The following is a 13744-nucleotide window of genomic DNA, read 5'->3' as shown; positions in this document are numbered from 1 at the left end:
GAGGAGGATATTAATGGTTTTGAATGAGTAGTGTGGGACTCTGGGGCAAAAATTCATAACTTAAATTCATAATTTCAGAAATTTTAATCTATTTAATTAACCTAATTAGATTTTTTAGTGTTAATCAAAAAAGAATATATTAGCCATTTTGAAAATAAATGGTTAAGGGCGTTGTATTTTATTTCATACTAACCCGGGTTTTGTCTCATTGGGTATACCCTAACTAATTAGGGTATACCCCAATTTGGCCGCTTATCAAAGCTTTAGGCCATACAATTTTCGGCTTGAGCTTGTTAGCCCACTCGGTCCGTCGGTTTGGCTTCAGTTCAGTATCCCCGCATCCTTAAACTTACATATCGCAGTGAGCGCCAACTGCAAACGAAGAATCTCGTCCCTCTCGCCGTCTCGCATTTCATACGAATCATATCTCCCGTGTTGATCATTTCATGAGCACAGAAACCCTATAAGCCTGATACTTCCATCTTTCGTACTTCAGCCATGTTTTCCCCTCCAGTCAAGAAAAACAATTTCAGTTCTCAAAAAGACCGAAATCTAGGTCATGAACTTCCAGCTTCACCCGCTACTCCACTTCCAGATAACCAAAACTCATCATCTCCTCTCGGAACTTCAATTCCAAACAGACCTAACACCGGAACTCCTGCACCGTGGGTTTCTCGATTATCTGTTCTTGCAAGGTAAAAATCAAATTTCAAATACAAACATATTTAGTGAAACTCTAGGTTTCCGTTTCTCACGATTTGAGTTTTTGCATTTCGAATATGACTGATTATTTCACATGTGTCTTACTGTACTGTATTTGAATTAGGGTTTACAACTTCAGTTTTGTTATCGTGATTTTGGGCATTGTTCGTGACTCGACTCTATCGGTTTGTAGAAGTAAGTTTTAAGTTTTCTGTTAGGACTAGATGACGTTTTGAGAATTTCAACCTGAGGTTTTTGATTGTGTAGTATCTTTCAATAGTGATCATAAGAGTAGCTCTAGATGCACTGAACTGATGAGACCAAGTTACGTGTTGTACTCCACTTTAGATGGTAAGGAACATAGTCGTCTCTGTGACTCGGACTTCATACTTCTTGGCTTACTAATAGCTATTGTTAAGTTCTTAATTGTACAGAATGCTATAAAAAGATACTTCACTGCTTTAGATCTCTCTTGCTGAGTGAAAAGAGGAACTAGATATTGTATCCAGCTCACTTGGTTGTTGTGTGGGAGAAAGTAATGTCATGTTTAGGTCACCATCGAGTTGGATAAATTGACCAAAATGGTTTATGTGGTTTATTTGCTGGGGAAAAACTGTCTAGAAATATCGTAGCTAGAAACTGGGACATGCGAGTTAGGAAAAGTATTGACCAACAATTTGAATTTGAACAGTTATACTGGAATTAGTATGGCAATATGGCTATGACCAATAGAATACATCATTAAAATCGATTAGAAGGAGTCTACCAGTAAGATAACCACTAATCAGAAAGATAATTGTCTTCTTTGATGCGCTATAGCCCAGAGAAAATAGGTCTTAGGGAAGCATCCACTGGAATTTGTTCAACTGCCACTCGTTTTAGTTTTAGAGTTTATTTTATTGAATCATGGCCATTTTCCTTCGCAATTGCGTCTTTTGTTATCCTAATGTTCTGGACTTCTGGTGCGAAATCTCAAGTTATTGTGGGAGCTCATGTTTGGTATCATCAGTTTTCATCCTAATTTGTTAGTGTTGAACATACCAGAAAATGAACCAAGCAACTATGTCACAACATGTTCGTATCCGGGCCTTTGATTCTTGTGACCTGTATTTGTTTGGCAGTTCAAATATACTGATTTTATTCCACATGTACCCTGTTGTGGAGGCTTTCTTTCTTTATTAATGTATCGTTTTCCAAAAATTGTTCTCTTTCTAACACAAGGTTTATTTGAGCACATTTTCCTGTTAGTTTTTCCTCTAATATGTAAAAACTACTGACCTCCTGTGTATACCCAGAATTCCGCAACTAAAGGAAAGTAAGAAAGGGACTGATGCAGATCCAAGAAAGCCGGTATATGTTGGAGAGTTCCCTGAAGAAGTTCGTGATGCACAGTCCAGTTACCAGCAGAAGAGTGCTCAAGGTTAGCAGTTAGTATTTATTTGAAATGGTCTTAACTTTTCTCTGCATTTACTTGGCTAGAACTTCTTCAGGGAGATAACCACATTTCTCTTGTCAGGTGATACCGGGATCTGCGGTGGAATGGACAAGGGGACAGCCCTATCTTGGATTATCTGTGGAAAACGGCTGTTTGTTTGGAATTATCTGTCTCCAGCACCCCTAAAAAAATGTATCGTACTTGATTTCCCTCCATCCGTTTCGGATGGAGGTGATAAATGCTCAATCGCCACTGATGGTAAAACATGGATGGTTTCTGTTGTTGATTGGGATAGCCGAAGTGGGACCAAAGACAAGGTGGTACAGCAGTGCAAGTCTGCAGGTATCGTAATGCTTAAAAAGAAAACAGGAACTGTCATATACTGGCCAGACATTTATTCTAAAGGTGGGTCCTCACCAGTTGTTAGTCATGCTAGCTATGATGAGTGTGAGACCACTATAACACCTGGTGGTGGAAAAACTACTCCAAACAGAAGTCGACAATATAGAGGACTTGAAAGTGCTTCATTGTCAGCAACAGTTTCTTTTAATTCGCTGATTACTTCTGCTATTCCTGTTGCCGGGTGTTTTCTTTGTTTTGCCCTAGCATGTTGTTCCAGTGGTGAAGTCTGGCAGTTCCAGTGCAGTCCCTCTGGCATATCTCAGAAAAAAATTCCTCGGAGCTTTCATAACTCAGCTGACCAAAGTATTGATAATGGCCAACCTCTAGCTGGCAAGGGGTATCCAAGGTCAGTTATCTGGCGTTTTAGGCTTCTTAGTGCAACAGACTCTAGTAAGCAGTTCTTTCTCTTGACAGATCATGAGATACATTGTTTTAATGTTAATTTTACTCCTGAGTTGAATGTTTCAATGCTTTGGTCCCATGAGATTATTGGCACGGATAGTGACTTAGGAGTTAAGAAGGATTTGGCAGGTCAGAAACAGATATGGCCTGTAGACATGCAGGTAGATGAGCATGGTAAAGAAATAATGATTCTTATTGCTACTTTTTGTAAGGATCGGATGAGCAGTTCTAGCTATACACAGTACTCTATTCTTACAATGCAGTATAAACTTGGAATGGATTATTCTTCTGGAAATATTGTGCCAGTACAGGAAAAGGTGTTAGAGAAAAAGTGTCCTATCCAAGTAATAATCCCAAAAGCAAGAGTAGAAGACGAAGATTTCTTGTTCTCCATGAGATTGCGTGCAGGGGGGAAGCCTTCTGGATCAGCAATCATACTTTCTGGTGATGGAACTGCAACAGTATCCAATTACTGGAGAAACTCGACACGACTATATCAATTTGATTTACCTTGGGATGCAGGAAGAGTTTTGGATGCTTCTGTTTTCCCATCTACAGACGGTAGTGAAGATGGTGCTTGGGTCGTTTTAACAGAACAAGCAGGAGTATGGGCAATACCTGAGAAGGCAGTTATACTCGGTGGGGTGGAGCCTCCTGAGCGAAGTGTGTCGCGCAAAGGGAGCTCAAATGAAGGTCCTGCTGAAGAAGAAAGAAAAACCCTGATGTTTGGAAGCAATGTTGCTGCTAGGCGGACTAGCTCTGATGCAAGGGATGCTGTTGATGGACAGAAGATGGCTTTAAGTGGGATTGCTCGTCGAAGTGTTCAGGATGAAGAATCAGAAGCTTTACTTGGTCGCCTGTTTCATGATTTTCTCTTATCTGGTGATGTTGATAGCTCACTAGAAAAGCTTAGAAAATCCAGATCATTTGAAAAGGATGGCGAAACAAATGTTTTTGCTCGCACGAGCAAGTCCATTATTGACACTTTAGCTAAACATTGGACAACAACACGTGGAGCTGAGATTGTGGCTATGGGCGTCATGTCATCCCAACTATTGGATAAGCAACAAAAGCATCAAAGGTTTCTTCAGTTTCTTGCTCTATCGAAGTGCCACGAGGAGCTTTCTTCTAAACAGAGTAAGGATCTGTTTCCTATTCCATCATTTTTTAACTTGTCATTAACATTTTAAATCAGGTCTTTCTCCTGCACTTAAATACAATTCATCCGAACACTTGTTTTCTCTATTTCTGTCAACCTTAATTTCATCCTGACTTTCCAACAATACTGCATCCAGCAGTCTATATGGTTATGCAGATCTACTCTACTGTGGATACTCTTCTGCTTTAGTTTTTACAGTGCATCGAGTTAGTGAATATTTTCTAGTTCAGTCTTCATTAAACTGGTCAGTTAGGTTTAGGTAGGAACATTAGCTATTTGGAATTATGTATGAGAAAATGGGTGAATGATTGATTAGTGTTAGTTTAAAAAGTTTCATTTAGTCTTCTGCTGCATGAAGCCCGCGTTATCTTTTGTTCCTAGCAGGATATACATTGCAAACTATCATGGAGCATGGTGAGAAACTTGCTGGGATGATACAGTTGAGAGAACTGCAAAACTTGCTTAACCAGAATTCTTCTGACGGGACTAGTTCTGCTTCAAAACCACCTAATGAAATGGCAGGTTCACTTTGGGACCTGATTCAATTAGTTGGTGAGCGAGCCCGTCGGAATACTGTGCTTCTCATGGACAGAGATAATGCTGAAGTATTCTATAGCAAAGTTTCTGATCTGGAACAAGTATTTTACTGCTTATCGGATCAGCTGGAATACATAATCAGTGGAGATCAGCCATATATTGTTCAGATTCGACGTGCTTGTGAACTCTCTAATGCTTGCACAACATTGATTCGCTCTGCGATGCATTATAGAAATGAGCACCATACTTGGTACCCGTCTCTGGAAAGCTTAACACCTTGGTATTGTCAGCTTGTTGTCCGTAATGGGCTTTGGAGCGTTGCCGATTTCATGCTTCAACTGTTAAAGGAAGCAACCGATTTATCAGCAAAGTCGGATTTATATTCTCATCTCGAAGGGCTGGCCGATGTTTTACTTGAGACATATTCTGGTGCTATCACAGCAAAATTGGAACGAGGAGAAGAACACAAAGGTCTCTTGGATGAGTATTGGAATAGGAGGGATGTGCTTTTGGACTCACTATATCAACTAATCAAGGGTTTTGCAGAAGCCAGATACCAGGTAAAATGGTGGATCAAGGTTGTAAACCTGTTCCTTTTATGTTGGTTGTTAAGAATTTGAGTATACATGCATTTTGCTTCTTAGCTCAAATGCTTCTGCTACTCTGTGTGTTTTAGGATATCTAGTACACCATGGATTCTTGTGTGAGATAGCAGAAAGGTTGGACTGTTATCTGCGGAAGCAAAGTGGATATTTGTTTTGCTAGTTTGCTTCTGTATTTATTTAATCAGTATATACCTGCAGGATTTCTCTGAAGGCGTGGAAGAGCCAATGGAGCTCATCCTTAGGGAGCTTTCATCACCTTTGCTGTCTATTGCCAGACGACACGAAAGTTATATTTCTTTGTGGAATATATGCTGCGACCTCATTGACACAGTGCTTTTGCGAAGTCTTATGGTGGGAACACTGTTTACATTCTAAAGATGATTTATTTTTTCTTTCCCATGTTTATTATGCGTAGTGTAGACTTGCTTCTGTTGATTGTTAAGTGAAGATCATGTGCAACAAGAATAATTGTTCATCTATTGAACATTTTTATTACTTTGTTTCCGATTTTGATGCTTTTCTTTTATTTTGTACTACCTCTCTCTCCGTACCTCCTTTGCTTTTTTTGATAATAATTATATGGAAAATTCTATTTTCCAGCATGAGAGCTTGGGTCCCAGAGGCGGGTTTAGTTACTACGTCTTTGAGCAATTGTATCAGAGTCGCCAGTTTGGGAAGCTACTGCGACTTGGAGAAGAGTTCCAGGAAGAGCTTGCTATATTCCTGAAGCAGCATAAGGATCTGTTGTGGCTTCATGAGATGTTTCTAAACCAATTCTCTTCTGCATCAGTAACTCTTCATACATTGGCGCTTTTCCAGGAGGATGATTCTGCTTCAGCATCTGAAAATGGTTTAGATGTTGACATTGTCAGATCCGAGCAAAGTTTGGCTGATCGAAAGCGCTTATTACACTTGTCTAAAATTTCTGCATTAGCAGGTTTAGCATTGATTACTTTGCCGCCACTAATTTGAAATTTCGTATAAAAACACCACTCTCTTTCCCTGACTTTCTCATGCTAGATAGGTCGTAATAGTTGCATTTTTTTCTATTCAACTACCAACAGGGAGGGATTCTGATTTTGAAATGAAGACCAGGCGAATCGAGGCTGATTTAAAGATTCTAATGTTGCAGGTATGTGTTACTACTCTATGCACCAAATGATCTCTTGAACTGATAAACATAAAAATATTTCTTTTCTTTGAAGTGAAAACAATTTGAAAACTGTGCCTTGGACGTGGGATAGACTGTCTGTAATACGTGTCTTAATTATATAAAACTATATATCTGCCTCTGGTGCTGATTCTTGGTCGTAGAAAATGTCTACTTAAGATTTTTCATGTGCCTCTAATGGCACTTGTCTCTTGTAGGAAGTAATCGTGAGACTGCTTTCTGATAACGAAGAGAAACAAGATTGTGATAGGCTTCTCCCACCTGGAGGTCTGATCGAACTCTGCCTTGAGAGCCAAATCCCAGAACTATCATTGCTGGCATTTGACGTATTTGCATGGACCAGCTCCTCCTTTCGGAAATCCAGCAGAAGCCTTTTGGAAGAATGCTGGAAGAACGCTGCAGATCAGGACGATTGGGGAAAACTCTATCAAGCATCTGTGGATGAAGGATGGAGTGATGAAATGACCTTACGAGTGTTGAGAGAAACTGTTCTCTTCCAGGCAGCAAACAAGTGTTATGGGCCTGAAGCTGAGACTTATGAAAGTGGGTTTGAAGAAGTGATGCCATTACAACGTGATAATGAGCTGTCTACCCTGAAGGATAACACAGGTTTGACTGTTGAAGGGATTTTGATGCAGCACAAGAGCTTTCCTGAAGCAGGTAAGCTGATGCTGACTGCTATCAATTTGGGTAAGCTTGGAGCTGAGATGGTAGTTGCAGAAGATGGTCCTACTCCTATGGATTGATGAAATCTCATTTGAGTAAATTTTCATTCCCGTAAAGATTTTGTATCATTTTGACTCATCCAATTAGAGAAAAGAAAAAGGTTTGATTGATTTCAGAGTTATGTTTTGTACTCTTTTGGCCCCGTCTCTCTCTCATTTACCATATCAATGGCCAATGGGTGTGTGATAAGGTGAATGGTTGCATCATTTTGAAATTATACCATTGTAGTGGAAAGATACAAACATAAAATTAGGATTTCCTTCGATGTAAAATCTAGCATAACTGTTGATTCGGAATGTTCCAAGAAAATGCTTAAAAAGTAGAGATACACTACCTTCAACTCCTTGGAGAAATATTGTTGACCCAGTTACACTGGTCATGTACGAGTGGCAAATGCTTAGCCACATTATCTTGGTTCACCGGTGAATGTTTTTTTTTTTCCTTTCTTTTCTGGGATTTTTAAGTTAAAGCTGGACTTTCAATTGAAGATGAACGCGGTCTGGGAGATAAGATGATGAACTTTTCTCATGTAAAGAATCAGCGATGACGATTGACCATGACATTTCATTTCATATTCTTTAGAATTGAAGATTTTGTACCCACCATGACTAGAAATCTTGGGTTTTCTTATGCTTTTCTTCATTTGTTTTCTTTCGGCAGACTACTTATCAGTCATCATACATGTACATAAGTTACCAACTTACCATCAAATCTACCACGCAGCACATACATGACACCGACTACCTCAAAAGCTAACAACTTCCTAGATTTATCAACGGAAGCGATTATTTATTCTTTTTTGAGGAGCGATCCCTTGACAGCCTCCTTTTTAACAAGTTTTGACAGGCTCATGCCAGCCTTTGGATGACCAAACAAACCTCGTGCATAGACGGTCAAAAAAGTTTCACCTAAATATGGATCATCGGGTATACGTAATGAAATCTGATGGTTTTGAATTTTCATATCGTAAGTTCGTCTCTCTCCTCTTTTTCTCTCACTGGTCTGCTTCTTCTCTCACTATTCTCCGTAGTTTCAAATCGAATAAAGGTTGGGCATGTAGACTGTCTTTTATGTTTTGGTAAGAAAAAATTGTTTTACAATCAGAGTAAAAATCACGGTAGATAATCAAATATTTTTCGATTACGTTGCAGCCATGTTTCGACTGTTCTTCGTGAAACCATGGACCATGGTATATATCTTAAATGAGATCTAAGCGATTTTGATTGAAATTCACCGCCGTTCCTGTTTAATAAGTGGCAACGAAACCTCAAAATGAAATATTCAGTGGGTTGATTGATTAGTCAAGGAAAACTACTATTAGATTGGTTACTGGCAGACCATACCTCTGTTCTTTTGCTGATCGGCGTTTATATCATATGAGTAACAAAAATACCCCTTTTCTGTTAATGGTAATCTTGTAGGAATTGTAGTTTAATGATTATCTAATCAATTCACATCCTTACTTTAACTGGATGATTGATCACAATATCATTCAAGCATAAGGAATGCATATGGATCAATCTTGAATCTTCTGTGTTTGGGAGTTGGATAAGAGAAAGAAACTTGATCTACGTCTAAAATAAGAAAAAGGACATCTAATCACATGGCAGTACCCGGTAACCCGAATCTAAATCGAAAATTATCGGCCGTCTATGCGTGAGGTTTGTTTGGTCATCCAACGACTGGTGTGGGCCTGTCAAAACTTGTTAAAAAGGAGGCTGTCAACGGATCCCTCCTCTTCTTTTTTTTGTTTTGTTTTGTTTTGTTTTTTTGTAATTAATACCAAATTTGGTGTGTTCCATTTTTCCTTGTAATAACTTTATAGAAATGACACGGAAACTGTATATAAATGCTGAAACCAAATTCTTTCACGGCTCATCCATCGTCATGCGAAGTGTGAACTTTTAAAACTTAATATCCAAATGTCAATCATCCAACACATTTGAGAACTGAAACTTCGAGGAAATTTCCTGCAGGCTGCAGTGGGTGCAGCTGTTGCAAAAACGCGCCCACTTCCCAATTCTTTTTGTCATGGTTTTTCTCATCATACAAAACTATAAATTGTCTTCTCTTTCTTGCTACTAGAGGGGTCTCTGCTTTCTCTAGCTGCTTTGTCCTGTGTTTAGTTTCTCATACTCATCTTCAGAAGAAAGGTATTTAGTTTCTTACTCTTCACAGAACAACCCACCAAAAGAAGAAATTTGTAATCTGTATTTCTGTTCAGCTTTGCGGATACTGTTCGTGATCATGATGTTGCCGGTTGATCATGATATTGACTCAACCCAGATGGAACTTATTGAGCGAAAGAATGCTAGCACACTAACTGAAAGGAAGTAGTACTAGTACTCGGAACCACTGGCGACAGGTTTTACTGCTTTTTCGTGCTTATCTACGTCTGAAGTATTCCATTAGCCACAATGGAAATAACAACATATCCATCACAGACCCTGCTGATGATGACTTGCCAACTTACACAGCTCTCTCTAATGATGGCTACGATAATCATGCTGATCGGTTGGCAGATATTCATCTTGACATCTACAGCGATGACGAAGACTGCAATGCCACCAACATCATCACCACCATGAACAACAATACCAACAGTGATAATCAAGAAGTTTTGCCACTTCCAACCAGGATCAACAAGGATACTCTCATTAGTATCTTAAAGGAGAGGAACCTGGTTACTCTTGGTGATCATGGAGGATTCGAAGGAATTGCAGCTTCTCTTGCAACCAATTTGGAGAATGGAATTTCACCTGAAGCTGAAGATCTTCAACTTCGACAAGCTGAATATGGAACAAACACTTACTTGCTGGAGTCGGCCGATCCTTCTAAAAGCTTCTTCCACTTTCTTTTTAGGGCCTGCAAAGATTTCACAATTATCTTGCTGTTATGTTGTGCAGTAATATCTCTTGGGTCTGGTCTCAAGGAAGAAGGCCAAAAAAATGGATGGTACGACGTGACAACTCTATTAATCACCGTCTTCATATTAGTATCTGTAACTTCATTCAGAAACTACTTCAGTTTTCGAAAGTCACAGAAGCTAGTTAACAAGAGTAAACTTGAGATGACCAATGTACTAAGGCAGGGACTTCTGCAAGAAGTTTTTGTTTCTGAAGTGTTGGTCGGTGATTTGGTGCTCTTGAGGTCTGGAGATTGGGTTCCTGCTGACGGGTTATATTTGAATGGTGACAATTTGAAGGTGGACGATGGTATCTTGCATCACAAATTGACAATTAGTCATGTTCAGAACCCATTTTTATACTATGGTGCAAAGGTGATTCATGGGTCTGGTCAAATGCTTGTTATATCAGTAGGCATGAACACGACAATGGGAGAAATGATGAGCAAAGTAATTCATGATACCAACAGAAAACAAAAACCACTACAACATCAAATTGATAAGATGAATAACTACCTTCAAAATATCGGTCTGTTTCTGGCAGTGCTTAATTCTTCTGGTGTTGCTCTTGCGTTACTTTCAAGGGAAAAAAGATGATGAAACTGGTTACCCGGATCAAATTAGCAAAAAAACTGCTGCTGACGAGTTGATGAAAGCTGTGGAGAGATTCGTTACAAGGCCACGAGGAATATTTGCTAGCCTGGCAAACGTGTTTGCAGTTTTGCTGGTGGGGTTGCATGAAGGGTTGCCATTAGTCGTCAGTCTATCACTCTCGTACTGGAATGATAGAACATCAAAAGATCATCAGGTTATAATTTGTGAATCATCTGGAGGTACCACCTTGGGTTCGATGACGAGTTTCGTAATCAATAAAGCTACATTGAACCAGATGAAGGTAGACGTATTCTGCATTGGTGAGGAAATTACTGGCGGAAATAATGTCCCTGTCATATCTCCTGAGGTTGTTGAGATGATTTGCGACGGGGTTGGTGCAGCAATTCTTGAGTCTGGTGCATTATCTGGTCCGATGGAGGATCCACTCCTAATTCCTTGGGCTGAGTTGAACTTAGGAGTTGATATGGAGCAATTGAAACAAAGTCGTAGTGTACTAATTAGTTCATCCTTTGGTTCTGACAGCAAAAAAAGAGGGTCATTGATGAGGAAGAATGAAGGTGCCAGAGAAACACTTCATCTGCATTGGAGAGGATCTGCAGAGACTATTCTGGAAATGTGCTCTGAATACTATAATATTGATGGGATAAAAAATGTCCTGGATGATGGAAAAAGAGATGGGTTTCGTCAATTTATTAAGGATATGGATAACAAAGGTCTCTTGTCCATTGCTTTCGCTTACAGCACAATAACTGAAGGCGCCGAGGATGATGGTGTTAACGAAAAGGTTATGATTACAGAATTGCGTGAAAATAACTTGATCTTGTTGTTACTTTTGGGTGTGAAGTACCCATGTTGTCCAGAGGCGAGAAAGACGGCTGTGGATGCTTTACGAAATGCTGGCGTTAGCATCAAACTTGTATCTGCAGAGAGCTTGGCAGTGGTGAAACCCATAGCTATTGAATATGGAATTTTTGTCCCTGAGAAGGACTTAAATGCTATTGTGCTCGAAGGTGAAGACTTCAGAAATTTCACCGCTGAGGAGAGGAGGGAAAAAGCAGATAGGATAACCGTGATGGGCAGTGCAAGTCCTTCAGACAAGCTACTCTTGGTACAGAGCTTACATCAAAAAGGTCAAGTGGTTGCATTTATGGGAACCAGAACGGTTGAACTTCCAGCTCTAAGAGAAGCAGATGTAGGTCTTTTCATGGGGACAAACAACTCTGCAATGACAAAAGAAAGTTGCGATATTAGTATTCCGAATGGCAATTTCGCTTCTATTGTTAAAGTCTTGTTGATTGGAAGATCTAATTACCAAAACATTCGCAAGTTCCTCCAGCTTGAGCTCACCACAAACATTTCAGGAATCCTTCTGACCTTTGTCACAACTGTCTTCCAAGGCGACACTCCAATAACACCACTCCAGTTGTTTCTGGTGAACTTAACGGTGGGAACTCTGGCTGCATTGGCTATGTTGACAGAGGCACCAACTCAGGAATTGCTGGAAATGCGACCAATAATTCAGACTCAACCTATTATAACCAAGTCTATGAGGAGGAATATATTTGTTCAAGTGTGTTATCAGGCCATTGTTTTACTAACCTTTCAACTCATCAAGGATGGCGACATCTTAGGAATGGATCGGAAAGTGAAAAAAGCCATGGTTTTCAATGGTTTTGTTCTATGCTTGGTTTTCAATCAGTTTAATGCAAGAGCACCCGAGAAGAAGAATGTGTTCAAGGGAATCACCGGAAGCCATTGGTTTCTAGTATCAGTTGGAGTTCCTATTATTTTGGAGGTGTTACTAATGGAATTTGCAGAAAAATTTACTGGTTTTCCAAGGCTGAACAAGATGCAGTGGCTTGCTTGTATCTTATTTGCAATCATGTCCTGGCCCATTGACTATGCAGTGAAGTCTATATCAAGTTTCTTCGCTAATAGGTCTATTATAGGTGTTCCAAGTTGTCTCAGCTCCACCGGCCCTTTACAGTCTACTCCTTCGACATCTCTGTCTCAACTTCCAACTCCACTTATGAAGGTGTAATACTCCAATAACCTAGCCACAATGCAGTGTTCTTAACTTCCCGGTTTCGACATTTCAGTAATGTGTATTCAGAAATATTAGTAAATAACAGAACCATAGCTACAGGAAGTGAGAAAATCAGAAATATTATGCATATTAGCAGAAAAACTTAATCATTGTTAAAACTTAGTTCGATCACAGTACAATTTCAAATCTCTCTCAGACGAAATTGTTCTCAAACGAGAGTAGAGAAGGGATGATAGCGTTACCTCGGACTCCGAGGAGTACACTTGCTAAGACAAAATCACCGAGGAGTACACTTGCTACCCGAGAATCGTGAACATTAGACAACCTACACATATAAATTCATGAACACAAAAACCATAAAGGAAGAGAAAACCCAGTTTCTACAATAGCATAATGAAAAAACATCGACTTGATTTTGATTTTTCGCTTTCAAATGCACTTATAAACTCATAACCGCTAATAACTGCATTTGAGATAATTTTATTAAGAATTATCCTTCAAAATGAATGAAAGACTAATGAAAGAAAACTAGGAAAAATGAAAACTGTTTACCTCTGTGTAAAGAACGGATGAAGACTGAAGCTATTCACCAGTAAGGGGAGGAAGGTGAGTTCACCTGCAAAGAAGAAGATGTGGGTGTGTCTACTGTTGACTTCATTATTTGACTTCAGTTTATTGATTTGGTATGAAGGCTATTATTATTGGGGCGTCACACTTTAATAGAGGGGCTTCATTTTGATTCTTAATGTCCAAAAAAATAATTATGGGATATCCTAACACATATACAAAATGTGTAGATTACCCTTTAATTAAAATAAAAACTTAAAAATTGTAGGTGATTTCACGTCCAGGTTTGGATTAATTCCAACAGTAGAATTTTATTTTCATGTAGTTTTATGTCCAGGTTTGGATTAGTTCCAACCGTAGAAGCTCATTTTACGTCCAGGTTTCTTTTAATTCCAACCGTAGAATCCGATTTTACGTCCAGTTTTTTTTAATTCCAACCGTAAAAGTGATTTTACGTCCAGGTTTAAATTA

General features: G+C 39.3%; 2 protein-coding genes across 2 annotated transcripts; both read left to right on the top strand.

The window, feature by feature from the left end:
• The first annotated feature begins 319 nt into the window (after positions 1-319).
• Positions 320-7448, top strand: LOC113302546 (nuclear pore complex protein NUP133-like). Its single transcript, XM_026551476.1, has 8 exons — positions 320-695; positions 1998-2122; positions 2219-4078; positions 4485-5197; positions 5441-5593; positions 5843-6179; positions 6307-6374; positions 6611-7448. Exons 1-8 carry the CDS (start codon positions 499-501, stop codon positions 7157-7159), a joined length of 4002 nt encoding a protein of 1333 aa, XP_026407261.1. The 5' UTR covers positions 320-498; the 3' UTR covers positions 7160-7448.
• A 1938-nt stretch (positions 7449-9386) lies between these two features.
• On the top strand, positions 9387-12700 carry LOC113351461 (calcium-transporting ATPase 12, plasma membrane-type-like). Its single transcript, XM_026595443.1, has 3 exons — positions 9387-9472; positions 9552-10494; positions 10589-12700. The coding sequence occupies exons 1-3, from the start codon at positions 9387-9389 to the stop codon at positions 12698-12700; spliced, it is 3141 nt and encodes a 1046-aa protein (XP_026451228.1).
• Positions 12701-13744: the final 1044 nt, after the last annotated feature.

The sequence above is a fragment of the Papaver somniferum genome, chromosome 1, assembly GCF_003573695.1.
Source record: "Papaver somniferum cultivar HN1 chromosome 1, ASM357369v1, whole genome shotgun sequence".
Taxonomy (NCBI): domain Eukaryota; kingdom Viridiplantae; phylum Streptophyta; class Magnoliopsida; order Ranunculales; family Papaveraceae; genus Papaver; species Papaver somniferum.
This window is presented reverse-complemented; position numbering and strand designations above follow the sequence as displayed.

Excerpts from the sequence above, each read along its gene's own strand:
- LOC113302546 (XM_026551476.1), top strand. The coding sequence starts at position 499 with ATGTTTTCCCCTCCAGTCAAGAAAAACAATTTCAGTTCTCAAAAAGAC. Across the intron at positions 5,198-5,440 it reads TTGCAGAAGCCAGATACCAG|GATTTCTCTGAAGGCGTGGA; the intron begins GTAAAATGGTGG and ends ATATACCTGCAG. Across the intron at positions 5,594-5,842 it reads TGCTTTTGCGAAGTCTTATG|CATGAGAGCTTGGGTCCCAG; the intron begins GTGGGAACACTG and ends TCTATTTTCCAG.
- LOC113351461 (XM_026595443.1), top strand. The coding sequence starts at position 9,387 with ATGATGTTGCCGGTTGATCATGATATTGACTCAACCCAGATGGAACTT. Across the intron at positions 9,473-9,551 it reads AGCACACTAACTGAAAGGAA|CCACAATGGAAATAACAACA; the intron begins GTAGTACTAGTA and ends GTATTCCATTAG. Across the intron at positions 10,495-10,588 it reads TGGGAGAAATGATGAGCAAA|TGCTTAATTCTTCTGGTGTT; the intron begins GTAATTCATGAT and ends TGTTTCTGGCAG.